The sequence below is a fragment of the Anser cygnoides genome, chromosome 11 (genome assembly GCF_040182565.1).
Source record: "Anser cygnoides isolate HZ-2024a breed goose chromosome 11, Taihu_goose_T2T_genome, whole genome shotgun sequence".
NCBI lineage: Eukaryota > Metazoa > Chordata > Aves > Anseriformes > Anatidae > Anser > Anser cygnoides.
The window spans coordinates 19,285,354-19,298,724 of record NC_089883.1 but is presented as its reverse complement, the minus strand read 5'-3'; the positions used below and the strand labels follow the sequence as shown (position 1 = coordinate 19,298,724).

At 34.9% G+C, this 13,371-nt stretch overlaps 1 protein-coding gene and 1 long non-coding RNA gene across 6 annotated transcripts in view; one reads left to right on the top strand and one right to left on the bottom strand.

Moving 5' to 3' along the window:
- UNC13C (unc-13 homolog C) overlaps positions 1-10,366 on the top strand; it is a 161,110-nt gene extending 150,744 nt beyond the window's left edge. Inside the window, exons 30-32 of the mRNA XM_013177313.3 lie at positions 5,052-5,144; positions 6,097-6,256; positions 9,757-10,366. Of these exons, the coding sequence (XP_013032767.3) occupies positions 5,052-5,144; positions 6,097-6,256; positions 9,757-10,042 (539 nt within the window). The 3' untranslated portion in view covers positions 10,043-10,366. The remainder of the gene's footprint in view (positions 1-5,051; positions 5,145-6,096; positions 6,257-9,756) is intronic.
- The window catches only part of LOC106033679 (uncharacterized), a 103,545-nt gene that overhangs the window by 60,204 nt on the left and 29,970 nt on the right, over positions 1-13,371 (bottom strand). The window lies entirely within an intron of this gene.

The following is a 13,371-nucleotide window of genomic DNA, read 5'->3' as shown; positions in this document are numbered from 1 at the left end:
AAGCATGCCTTTAGTTTCTCTCTCTCTCTCTCCATTTCTGAGACACACACAATTTGCTCCTGTCTTTTATCTTTATGTTGTGAAAAACAGTCAAATAAAGTCTATTCCAGATTTAAGAATTTTTCGTGAAACTACCATCATCAAGATATAATGAATACAAAAGGATCTTGAAGCTTGAAGCAGTTTCAAAACAAAACATTGCTATCATAAGATAGAACATAAGATAGTTGATGTTCCATATCATGAAATGATGTGTTAATCTAGAATTGTACTATTACTTTTGAAGTCTGTACCATAGGCACAGAATTAAAAGAAAAGGCTTGCATGGCTGAGTGCAGGGACAGTTTTTCTCTTTACGTTCAGTATTATCTAGTTGTCTGACTTTTTTTACACCAAATTGTTTTTCACAGCTCAGTTTTCATGGCTCAGTTTCGCTTTTATAGCTACCAAATTTTGCCATATTGAACTATAAATAAAGAGATGGCAAGATTGATGACAGCATTTTTCTAAATAAAGTAACGGATAAAAAGTAACTTTGTAAACAGGTAGGTCAGACAATACCTTTTTAGACATGGCACTTACCTTCTATCAATATTGGTGTATGGGAATTTCCATTATTATGTAAACTTTTATGTTCATATTAGAATATCTCAAATACTAAGTATAATTTTTATGCAAATGGTACAGACTTTGGGCATAGCTATTTCAGTGTTATTTCCAGTAATTATGTACACCAATTGCTATCTTGAATACTCAAAGCACGGCAGGTGGAGATTCAGAGTCAAGACCTGTGAACAGTCCGAATGTTAGCTCAGTGTCTCAGATGTGTTTTGCCAATCTTACTGAGAGGTCCATGCTGCATACCAATGCTCCTAGTAACTACTACAACAAGCTATTCTCTCTATATTTTTTTTTTTTTTGATTTTTCAAGAATTTATGAAAACATCTCAATTGCCATGCCCCAACTTTCAGGTCAGTATGGATGGTACACACCAGAGGTACTAGTCTCGCTATTTAAAGTCTCAAATTCTTTTCTTACACTTTTTTTTTTTTCCTAAACTCTTCCCTCTACCATAAGCCTATGACACTCTGTTGTCAAAGTAAGGATTTCAAATATGCAATTTGATTTTAAATGTACTTGCTGTTACTGCTCTGCCAGCATTTACTGTGGATTGTGATGCCACACAAAAACTCTCCGGTATGCTTCTTACAGCCCAACATGTCTGATTACCATTGTCTTGTACAGTGGAGGGACAGAGCATGCAAACAACCTGTTTGTATTCACAAAACAGAATTATGATCAGTAGAGCGTAAATCAGATTAGTATTCTCCAGTCAGATTAACATTCTCTACAGGAATCTATCACTGTTCACTGTAGCCAATGTGACTGTTTTGTCTTTGAAATATTTGACTCCAAAATGGCTCTCTTCTCTCAAGATCATTAGGACTATAACGATTATCACGTTCATTACATTCCAGGTGCTAAATGAGGAAGAAATCAAATCCTGAATGCTTTGAACTTTTGGTCCACTGAGGAGCAACCATCTTAGGACGGAGGAAGTATTTTTTTTCTCTTAGAGTTTTGTTTGTGACAGAGTGACCACAGTCTAAATGTAGGTGATCACTTAGAAACCCAGCTGGGAGAGGACGTCGTCTTTTGCTTCACATAAATTAGCTAGCAAATAAAATCTAAAGCGTAGTTTAGAGTTGGAGCAGTAGTAGGCAAGCAAACATAAGGATTTCTAACAAACAATTATTTGTACATTTGTTAAATTTCTAGTGAGTTAAGTTACAGTACTAAAGGAAGAAAAGTGCAATCTTCTGCAGTACAGGGCTAGATATTTTTTGTCCATTAAATTGACTTGCTTGTAGATGAAAAGGACCTTTCCATAGCGTACTCAGGATCACTAATTCACACCATGACTTTACAAGGAGTGGTAGCAAGAAAGAAAATAAAACAGCAGAGATAGATCTGAGATTTTAGAATGAAGTATAGCTCTTGAACATCAACAAAAGCTGATATAAGCAAATACTGAATGTTCTAGAATCGTACCTCTAGTGTGTTCAGCAGGTCAGTGAGAGAGAGAAAGAGAAAAACCAGATGCAAGATGGATGTGCTGGTAAACTAAAGGAAACAAAGCCTGTATTCTAGACTCCACTAGAAGGTGTCTCTACCAGCTAAGATGTTCTGCTGAAGGAATTTTCCTCAGCAATAGTGTCATTTTAATATCAGCTGTTTTCAGTATAAAACTGCACAACATTTTACACAGGTTTCCTTACAACCATATCAAACAGCACTATACACACAGGACTAATCCCACTAGGTGTTTGCAGTATTGCTTACAATGCTGTTGTGAATTATAGACTGCTAAGAAAAGGAAAGAAAAAGATCAGTTAGGAGACCTTTGCAAGGAAACACTTTGTGCAGTTAAAAAAAAAAAAAAAAGGAAAAAAAAAAGAGGAGTTTGAGAAACAGAATAAGACCTCTGTCAAATTCACAGGTTTTGTCTCAGTAACATCTAAGGAGTCATTATTACAGGTTAACATCCTGCTATATTTCAGCCATAATAGAAATGCAATCATTTTCTTCTAAAACATTCCTGATTTCTCCAAATAGAGTTTTGCTTTTTGGTTTTTAAGCTAGAGGCTAAATCAAGTAATTGACACTTGCTGATATTTTCAGTGATACTCAGGATGAGCCTGACCCACGTTCCACTGCAGCCAGTAGTAAATTATTATTGAGTGGGAAAGTGTTTGATAACTTCACACACTTCCTCTTTGTATGTTTGGTTAATCCTATCCATTCAAAGTTCCCAAGCTTTAGTGTATGTTGCAAACTCACGGTTCTGTTCTCCTGCCCAGCTTGGCAGCAAAAGCTTTTTAATCAGAAGAACAAAAGATTAATGTCTTACAGGTACGGTATGATTAACTCAGACTTTACAGCTGACGATGGCTACATATGGTATCAAAAGTTTCATACATAAAAAAGTCCAACACCAAAAAAGGGAACCTGTTAAGGTTGAACTGTGTGCGGTGTGTAACTATATAAAAACATGGCATTTCGCAACATGATACAAGACAATGGTTGAGAAGCTCTAGTCTCTATTCTCTCTGATTTCCTTTACAGCATCAGATAACTGCCGAATATGACCTATATATAAATATATATGTATGTATATGCTATTGTAGTACCAGCATTGATATACTGCCTTCTGAATTTTAGATTTAAAAAAAGATATTTTCTTCATTTAATTCAAGTTAATGAATCCAAATAACTATAAGGGAAGATGTTGGCAGTTTTCACACAAGTCTGCAAGCTGGCTTAAATGTAAACTCATTAAAAACACCACATTGTGTATAATGAAAATGATGACTTCATTTAAAAGAATTCGTCTTGTTTTTCTGGACAGAATAATTTTACAAAAGCACTTTGCACTCCAAATATATATATATAATTATTTTTTTTTAATAGAGAAACAAAGTTTCATTCAGGAAAAAAAACTATATTATACTATGCTACTCACAGATACAATTTCTAAAGATACTGTGGTTGCAAGAGAAAAGAAAAAGAAATCATCTGTAACTACATCACCTAGACAAATGAGAATCTCCTTCCACTTCCTAAACAAAGGCTAATTCTACTGGACAGTCAGATAAATACATTGTATCACTCTTCTAAAAAAATGGCAGTTCTACTGATTTTATTTAGGTTTTCTAACCCATGGAATTCCTGTCTTTTGAGGCATGTTCATAAGAACAATGTATAGGTTAATTATTTTGAACAAGATGTAGAGTGATTCAGCAATGTAATCAGAGGCCCAGTCCAGTACAGCTTTCTCTACAGAATTATCCAAATACAACATGGAGTTTAACAGCTACCACTGAAACTAAACTTCTTGCCATTAGAAACTTAATGTGTAACAAAGTGCCTATTTACACACTGTAAGAGGTCCAAGCCATCTGATTGATACTGGAATACATCTAGCAGTAAAATTTGTACACGTACCCTGCAATCCAGGAATAGCAACTATAACCAGATTAAGACACTAGATTGTGTGTTTTTACCAAAACACCGGTGACTATGATCATTTTCCTCACTACATTTACACATGACACCCTATTTCATTGTACCCCTCCCTTAATTCCTGAACAGGCTGCCAGAGAACTTCTAAAGGAATATTTGCTTCTACTCACATAAAGATTAAGGGGAACCAGTGCACAAGGAATTTATGTGCAAATAGAAAGATGGTAGAATCTTTCCTCTGTGAACCCAAAGAAATGATTGCCAGTTATACAGGGGTAATAATTTGCCTTACTATATGGTTCATGGAGATTAGAATGGAAAGTAAATGCACAGGTCACAGAGTTAACATTCACAGCCGCCCAATTAAAGAACAAGCAAACATATCCAGTTTTGTTTATATTGTAGTGTTATAATCTGACATATTAATGGACCTTTGAATACATACTGAGAGTTACTTTTAGAGAACCATTATGTGCAAATTGGCTTAGAAACATCACGGGTGCTCAGAAGCAGAAACTTTCAAAACTAAGTTCCTGGCTCCTCTGCCATCCCTGTAGCCTTCCTCATTTTTTCTTTTTTTTTTTTTTTTTTAAGCCTCTGTGCCAGTGCAGAACTTTAGGAGTTTGTTCATAGACTTAACACAAGCTTACTCCCATCAAGGGATTCATCAATAGCAATACACAAAAAACTTCCCAAGATTTTGGGGTGTGCATGTAAGCAGCTTGATAAAAGCACCATTTTTTTGTATTTCAGGATGCACACACAGCTGATGGCAACCAGAATGGAAGGTTTCTAAAGAAAAGCTTTTTTTTTGTTTTACTGAGGCACTTCATATAAACACTTGCAACTGCTAGGTACTTTTCTGGCAAAATCACTTATAAACCAATAACTGATTCCCGTCTGAATATGAAATGTATGTCAGCAATTTCTAAGTGTTTCTTACAGAGAATACCACTCACCTTTCACTTTCTATTTCTCTTGATGTATTGAGAAGCCAAGTGTGTTAACCTATTAATCGTTATTTCAGGTGAAACCACTAGTAATTCAGTGGGTGAAATATCCATACAGGTGGATGTTTCCACACATCCTGGAACTGGTGAGCATAAAGTTACTGTAAAAGGTAAGTTCCAAAGAGCTAATTTTAAAAGGAAAACTACAACAAAGTCCAAAATGTCCAAGCATTAAATCCTAGGTAAAACATACCAACAATATATATAACAACTGTTAAGTATTACAGTACTTGTAAAGCTGTAAGTATGCTTCAGGTGATTAGGATTGTACTTCTTCCTTGCTCAACATCAGCAAAAGTTAAGGTTAGGCAGGTCAGTACTGTCTTGTGCTTCCCAGTGTAGTCAAGATATAAAATTTTATATGTAGTTATGGAATTATAAATTCTAACATGACAAATCACACTTCTGAATTACTTGTACATAATTTAATTTTCCAAAAGCTGTAATAGAGGTGAGTGGTAAATGACTGCACCAAGATTTAAAATGTTCTATTTCTAACAAACAAAATGCTTTTGTTCTGCACAATTTGAATTCCAAAGGAAAATCCAGTACCACTCACATTAGTACAGGTTAATTTTTTAATTCTAATGAACGTAGCAGACAAAACAGCTGTTAACATAAAGTATTCATAAAACATACATTTATATTTGCTGTTGCTCTAACTGGAAGAAGTCAGAGGTTTTACGTGGCACGGAACAGGCAAAGATCCTCCTAGGCTTGCCAGGTAGAACCATTTAATATACTGAGTTGGAAGGGAGTGACCCACAAGGACACAGGCTCCACACAGGTCCATCCCAAAATCAGACCTTATGTCTGAGAGCATTGTCCAAACACTTCTCGAATGCCAGCAGGCTCATTGCAGCAACCACTGCCATGGGGAGCCTGTTCCAGCGCCCGGCCACCCTCTCAGTAAAGAACCTTTTCCTAACATCCAGCGTGAACCTAGGCGTAGGTATCCTACGGGAAAGCTCTCAGGGCACCTTTCATTGGTCATACTGGATAATTAATTGGAGCTCTTCTAATAGGATTTTATTTAACTTTATTTCTTTTGTTTCTTTACAGTTGTAGCAATTAATAATCTAAATTGGCAAACAACAGCTATGTTCCGGCCATTTGTGGAAGTCTGTGTATTAGGTCCTAACCTAAGTGACAAGAAAAGAAAACATGGAACCAAGACAAAGAGCAACACCTGGTCACCAAAATACAATGAAACTTTCCAATTGTAAGTCTTTATTTGCTGTTAATTACCTATCTTATGCAAGTTTTGCCAGAATGCCTTGCAATTTAACCTGTAAAAACAAAACAAAGTAATAAAATCCTAAAGTTAAGGCTATATACATCACGGTCCATAATAAATAAAAAAATAACTTCAAAACTATTTATTAACTTGTATCTTTGCTTTATCTAAAGATGAATGACAACCACTAAGCTTGCCACCTTTTAGCTTTCTAGCCTTAACCACCTTTCAGCTGGTTAGAATGTACAATTCATTTCCATACACAGGAATAAGTATTTATTTACCCAGGAATATTTTTACCTAAGTAGTTATCTGGGCTGAAACATTAATTCTTACTGCTAGATTTCTAGGCCATTGCGACTGTTAAGGTATCTAAGTATTTGAAGTATTGTGCATGTGTTTGTTAATGCTAGTATCTCTATTGTTTAATCCTCAAAGCAATAAGAAATTTTTCACCTAACCTGGACCTTTACATATAGTATTTCCCACAGCACATCTCTTTAACCTGTTCACTTCTCCTCCCATAACTGAAACCAATACATTTTCCAACCACACTTCACACACACAGACAGAAAAGAAGGACAGAGTTCATTTTCTCAGTGTCTGACGGTGAAGTTGCTTTTAAGGCTTGTTGCCAGTGATTTTCTTTATCCCATTGCTGTAACTGTGATGACAAATAACCTCTAAGAATATAGAGTAGCAAGCTGAGACATATGATCATGAAAGGACAAGCTGAAGAAGGAAAACTGGAGGCAAAGAAAGCTCCATGTCCGAACTCTCAAGTCAGAAAATTCTCACACCCTTTTTGGAACTGTTTCCCACACAGTCTGGGAACCTTAACTCCTTAGAGCTGCCTGGGAGGGATGAGGGCATCACCTGAAATCACAGCTTGGGCCCTTCCACACAGAAATATTTTTTTCCGAGAAAAATGATATTTAATGCACTGAGATTATGCTGTAAACAAAAGTAGCCATCTCTGAAATGTATATGGAGCAAACATCTCCTTTATTTGTTTGTGGCTACTAAAAGCACACAAAAATAAACTTAAAATGCTGAGTTTCATATACAACTGCATGGATAGAAGAGATTAAAAATAAAGTAAAATTGGAGAACTTATGAAAATCCAAATGAAATTACTCTAAATTAGGTAGCAAATCATCAGTATGCTCAGGCATTTTCATCTTCATGAATACCACTTTCTTCTAAAAGCTTAGTATACATCCACTTTTATGTATTCATCTCTGTTGGGACCTGTCTACATAGGGATTACATATAAGCACAAAAACAGCGTAATTTATGAGGGGAAAAGATGTAGGTGTATTATAAACTCATATTTATACTTCTTACTTATAGCAGTATGACTCTTTTTCTTTCATTACAACTTCAACAAATAACATGGATGTTTCACTTTATGTAGAAAAGGATGTATTCAAATGTCTTTTAGGCCGAGTAACAACAAGCTGCTTAACACTGACTATTAAAGAAAATATCAAATAAATGCCAAACTTTTATTATTTAATCTAAAAATCAGTCATCGATTCAACAGTGCCCTGCCACTCTTAACCTTCAGTAAATTCATAATGCAGTCAGTTGCCGCACTTTGAGCATCTCTATTGTTCTACTTAGAACAACGTAGGAAAATAATACTCAATAAAAAAATGGAATTCAATCAGTTGATGTCAAAAATATTTATGAATTATGTTTTCTAGAGGAACTAAGTGTTTCAAAGCCATACCTTCTTCCTGAAGCCTGACAAATGATTGCAACAGTGTTGCTTTCATAGAAATGCACAGACCCTTTCTACGATTACGGCTTTAATGTTGTTTTTTACATACATTACACAACCTGACACTGTAAAAGTGAGACTGCACCTCACTAGGGTTAGGGTTGCCTATTAGGTACTTCTGTGTTTTAGATTAAATGGAATTATATTGTAAATCTGTTTTCTGAGTACCACCTTGCCCTACATATGCTCATGTGATCCAGAAAAATGAGTAAAGGATCAGGAAGAATAAAATCAAATACTTGGTGATTTTTAGGAAACAAGCCCCCTTGATATCTATGATACTGAGCATAACAGCTGCTTCTCTCCTGAAGGGATTGCAGTGACCTGCAAAATGAGTATCGACTTCAGGCAGAACGAAGACATAAGCAGGCTGCATTAGTATTCCCACTGGGGAAATTGCATAACTAGGAACACTTTCTCCAGTTTGGTTTGGCCTGTCAGTAGGTATAATTCTAATTAAGTATAACTAGCCCCTAGGCTTGGGGGGATTATTAGCCATTTTATGTGTGCTATATATGGCTTTTGGGCCAGTTTTTAAAGTGGCATAGAGGATCTCCAAATACCTTGGAAGAGAATAAATTTTACCCTTAAAAATTAGGTTTCAGAGCTTATTATTTTTATGAAGTTTAAACAAAAGGTTTTAAAACATCTTGGATCTACTGGATAAAATATGCTAAAACAGTGTTCTTGCTGTCATTTCAAAAGTAAAGTGATGCTTAAAATTTCTTTTTTCTATCCAGGAACAGTAGTTACTGCACTAGTAGTAAATAAAAACAATGCATGAAAATAGCAATTTAAAAAACTGTGATAAGATGACAGTTATTTGAAGAAACTGTCATCACAAGAAATGTTTCCTATCAATTTCTCAATGTGATATCTCATTTGTGTTACATTAGAAATCAGTATTCACAGACATCAAGTATAGAATTTTGAGTAAGCAGTACTGTACATCCTCCAGCTAGTTTGGACCTGGCAGAATGAACAGAAAGAAAAGTGTAGCTGAGATACGTTTTGTCAGTGCAAAACTTGCTTAGAGGTGGCTTTAATCAGATCCACGTGATTGCTCATGGGAAAAAAAAAAAAAAGGCACAAAAAACTAAGGACAGAAGAGCAGTGGCAAATATTGGTGTAGGATTTTACACTGCAGGCACAAAGTTAGGTTTAGAAAAATAGATAACTAAAAGCAGAGAAACTGCTTCTACCTACTTACAAATTTCATAGTTATTTAGCTGGGAAAAATGAGCAAAATCTGTAAATCAAAAAGATTTGATTCCTACATATAATGTATGCTATGCCTAAGTGAAAGCTGTCTAATTCACGGATGCCAGTATAAATATTTTTGTAGTTTTATAGTTGAATAAAAGATATGGTTATGATAGTTCTGGAAGTAGATGGACATTTTAGGTACTTTCTAGGGAAAAGTAGCAGTGGTTCAGATACTGAAGGAACTGAGGAAATTCCCTCCATTTCTGTTCAGGTCAGTGAGGAGAGGGACTATGTTAACAGTAGCACGTGAAAGCTAACACGTAGAAATCTAAAAACTAAACAATCATCTGTTGTAGAAAATGAACTACAAAAATGAAACTACCACTAACATTTTAATTCCAACAAGATTTACAAAACTCACTTACAAATGCTCATTCCTCAGAGGAATTAAACTCATCTCCTTGTTCTAAATTCATCTTGTTCATCCTTGCAGCATTTTGAGTAATGAAGATAAACCAGGAGCCTATGAGCTTCACCTCTCAGTGAAAGATTACTGCTTTGCTAGAGAAGATCGCATTATAGGAATGACAGTTATTCAGCTGCAAAACATAGCAGAGAAAGGTAGCTGTGCATCTTGGTATCCCTTGCTAAGAAATATCTTTGTAGATGAGACTGGATTGACAATTCTTAGAATACTTTCTCAGAGGACCAATGACGAAGTTGCTAAAGAATTTGTGAGACTTAAATCAGAAACAAGATCTGCTGAAGAAATGGCCTAAAATACTCCCATAATGCAAGACTGTCACTGTAACACCATAGATCCAATGCTGTTGTCTGAATAGTGCATGCATGTGAAAATTTGTGGGAATGTTTAATTAACTATGTTTTCAGTGTTTGCCAGTACTTATGTACTACATTTGCAATGTATGTCAAAGAGCTGTATATCTTTTCTACATATTTTGGTCTTTGTTAAAGTAATTGTTCCAATGAAGTGCCAAAACTAAGATTAAGAGTAAATAATACACTATATCACTTAAAATGTTGATTTTGCTTCATCACAATCCCTTTAACATTTATTAATAAATAGCTTTTTGAATTGATAATTAAGTTGTCTCTGTTAAACCACTATGTTGCCTATTCTAAATTATCTCCCATATTATTATTTAAGAAAAGATTTATCTAATTTTCTTCAAACTATCATTTTATGATAGCCTGATTTTAGGCATCCTACTGATAACTTTTTCTATCATTACTACAGATGCAGTTACTTATAGAAGTGTTTGTAATTTTATAATTACCGATATAAAGTAATGATTTTTGCATAAAAACTGAAAAAGGATGGAAATATTTTATGCTAATTTTTTCCAACCTTTCATAAATATCACTGTGAAGAAATGCTGTTCAAGCAAGTTCTCAAGAAGCTGCGCTTACTGTTTGTTACTGATGTTTGATATCTTGAGATAACTTTGTTCTTCAAAACTGCCAAGGTAATATCATATTTATATTAAAAGGGTAAGTCAGTATCTGTAGAAAAATACTGTCATACAGTACAGTATATGTGCATTAAAAGTCATTTTAAAAATACATGGTACTGTAGAAGGGTTAATAGTTTGGAATACATAAAGTTGGGTTGTGGTTTGTTTCTAGAAACGTTTATGAAAAGTAACTATGCTGTTAGCATTTTCACTCAGTTATTAATGTTGCTTTACATACTTAGCTGTAACACCAGTTAAGTGCTTTGTTTTGGGGGGGTGATTTTGGCTTTTTTGTTGTTTGGATTGTTTTTTTTGTTTGTTTTTGTTTTGTTTTTTATTAGAAAAGATCAACAGTTTGTACTTATGCAACATTACTATGTATTGCACTAAAGCAAACTCTGTGTCCTGTAAATATATTTAGTGATAAATTGTAAAATAAAGTACAAAAAAAAACCTGCCTCTATTTATACCATTTGATATTTATATTCCTGTAGGTTATAATTGCATGTGAAGCCAATGTAGTGGGTTACAATACAGCATTTTAATATATCAAAGCATGATTTCCACTGTCTAGCACCTTGCTCTTTTATAAGGGTAATATCTCATGTGTCGCATTTATAATAAATGAGGTACACATTTTGTTAATGTATATAACATTCTGTAATAATGCACACAATACAGATATAATGTTCTATTACAATACACATATAATATTCTTTAATAACACACACATTTGTCATTGTTTTTAGTTACAAGCACCTCTAACACAGGTTGGGGTTTTCAGCTAAGGGCAAAAACTAATAAAAGAAACAAAGGATATAAAGCTAGTATAGTTGATTCCAGTCTTCTAAAACGCAGTATACAGCTCCACATAGGTAAAACATTCTTGCCAGGATATCCTTTCATAAAATATATAGATGAGATTTTAAGAACATCTTTCAACATCCTTTATCCTCCTCAAGACCAATAATTAGATTTGCCAGAAGTATATATATAGATATTTAGATAAGACCAGGACAGCTTTTAGAGTTGTCAATACCTTACTAAGATCATGGGGTAGTTATCAGTGAATGCCCTGCTGATTTGTATGCAATGCAGAATGTATGAAAGAGTGAGATCTTGATTTTTTTTTTTGTATTGTCTTTAAAAAAAAAGAATTTGAGAACATTTGCTTAACTCTAGTGAACTAACCTGAATGAACTGACAGCTATTTTTGGCATTTTCACTTCTCAGTGACAACTGATGTAATCAAAATTCAAGCTGAAATTCCATTTGTGTTTGTTTGTTGAGAATATTAGTATATATACATAAGGAAATAACAAGAAGAAGAAGTAAAGGGAAGAAGAGTAAAATTGATTTGAGAACAAGTTCTCAGAGAACAGTTACTAAATGGACACCCATTTGATATGCATCTGGGCAAACAAATACATTTAGAGAAGCCTGGAATATGACAAATTCAAATTAACCAGTATACTTAGAACTGACATATAACTCAGTTCAATAAGGCTTAAAAGAGAATATTTGGTCTTTTCTGTTTAGTTTTACAGGATGGAAATGTAAGAGGGAACCGAACTACATTCTCCTCAGCATGCTTCACAGCTAAGATCTGACAAAAAAAATGAATTAGTAATGCCTGAATTAAATACATAAATATAAGATAAAAACAAACATTAAGTCTAAAACATCTGATTTAGTGTAGGCCACAGCACCACTTTCAATCTTCATGCACCCAAAAATTCCAGGTGCCCTAAAACTCCACCGAGCTAGACACCAAAAAAGATTTGTCTCATGCCATATCTGAATGGCACCCATGTTATGGCTTGTTTTATATCATACACGTTGAAAGTCATTGAAAATTGCAAGAGACATTTTACTGAATTGTAAATAATCGTGGAAAGTTTTTCTGTGTCCTGGAAGAATCAAGAGATCCTTTGTGAAGAATTCAGAAAATATTTCTCTCATTCTGTGAACCTCCATATCTTCTTTGACCTCCAAGAGGAAATCTGTCGGCAATTTATTTAATGATTTATTTAAATATGGAATTTCGGTATCATGCCATCATATCTTGGGAGCACAGTTTGCATCTCATTTCTGATTGTAGAACACAAATGACCTTTTACTGTTTTTAAAACCACATTCAGGCTGTAGTTATCCTTGCAAAGGTCTGAGGATTTCAAACTAGCTACAGAGATGAAGTATGCCAAAAGTTGGGTAGCAGGTTCTAGTTTTAGGTTTGGATACAGAGCTGTGGAAGCACTAGTTAACACACACAACTGACTAGCTAAGATGTTGGGAGAATATTGGGAAATTACACAAATATGGCAACCAGGCTGATTTCTCTGACAACTGACATTTATAAAGGATCCACCCTGCCCTCAACATTATGGAGTAACACGCTTGCAACCCTTATTACTTATTTACCCAGTAAATGCATTCTCTGCCTATGGCTTTATGTACTATACCCGTCCCTGAGTCCAGAGGTGAACGTGAGCTGCAAATTCCCCAGCAGCATCCAGGAACCCCTTTTCAGCCATGGCACAACCAACCACACAGCGCACCAAGGTGCAGAGAGAGAAACCAGCTCTCCAGAAATGAGTGCCAGCCCTCTGAGTTGTGGTAGTACAAACAGGTAT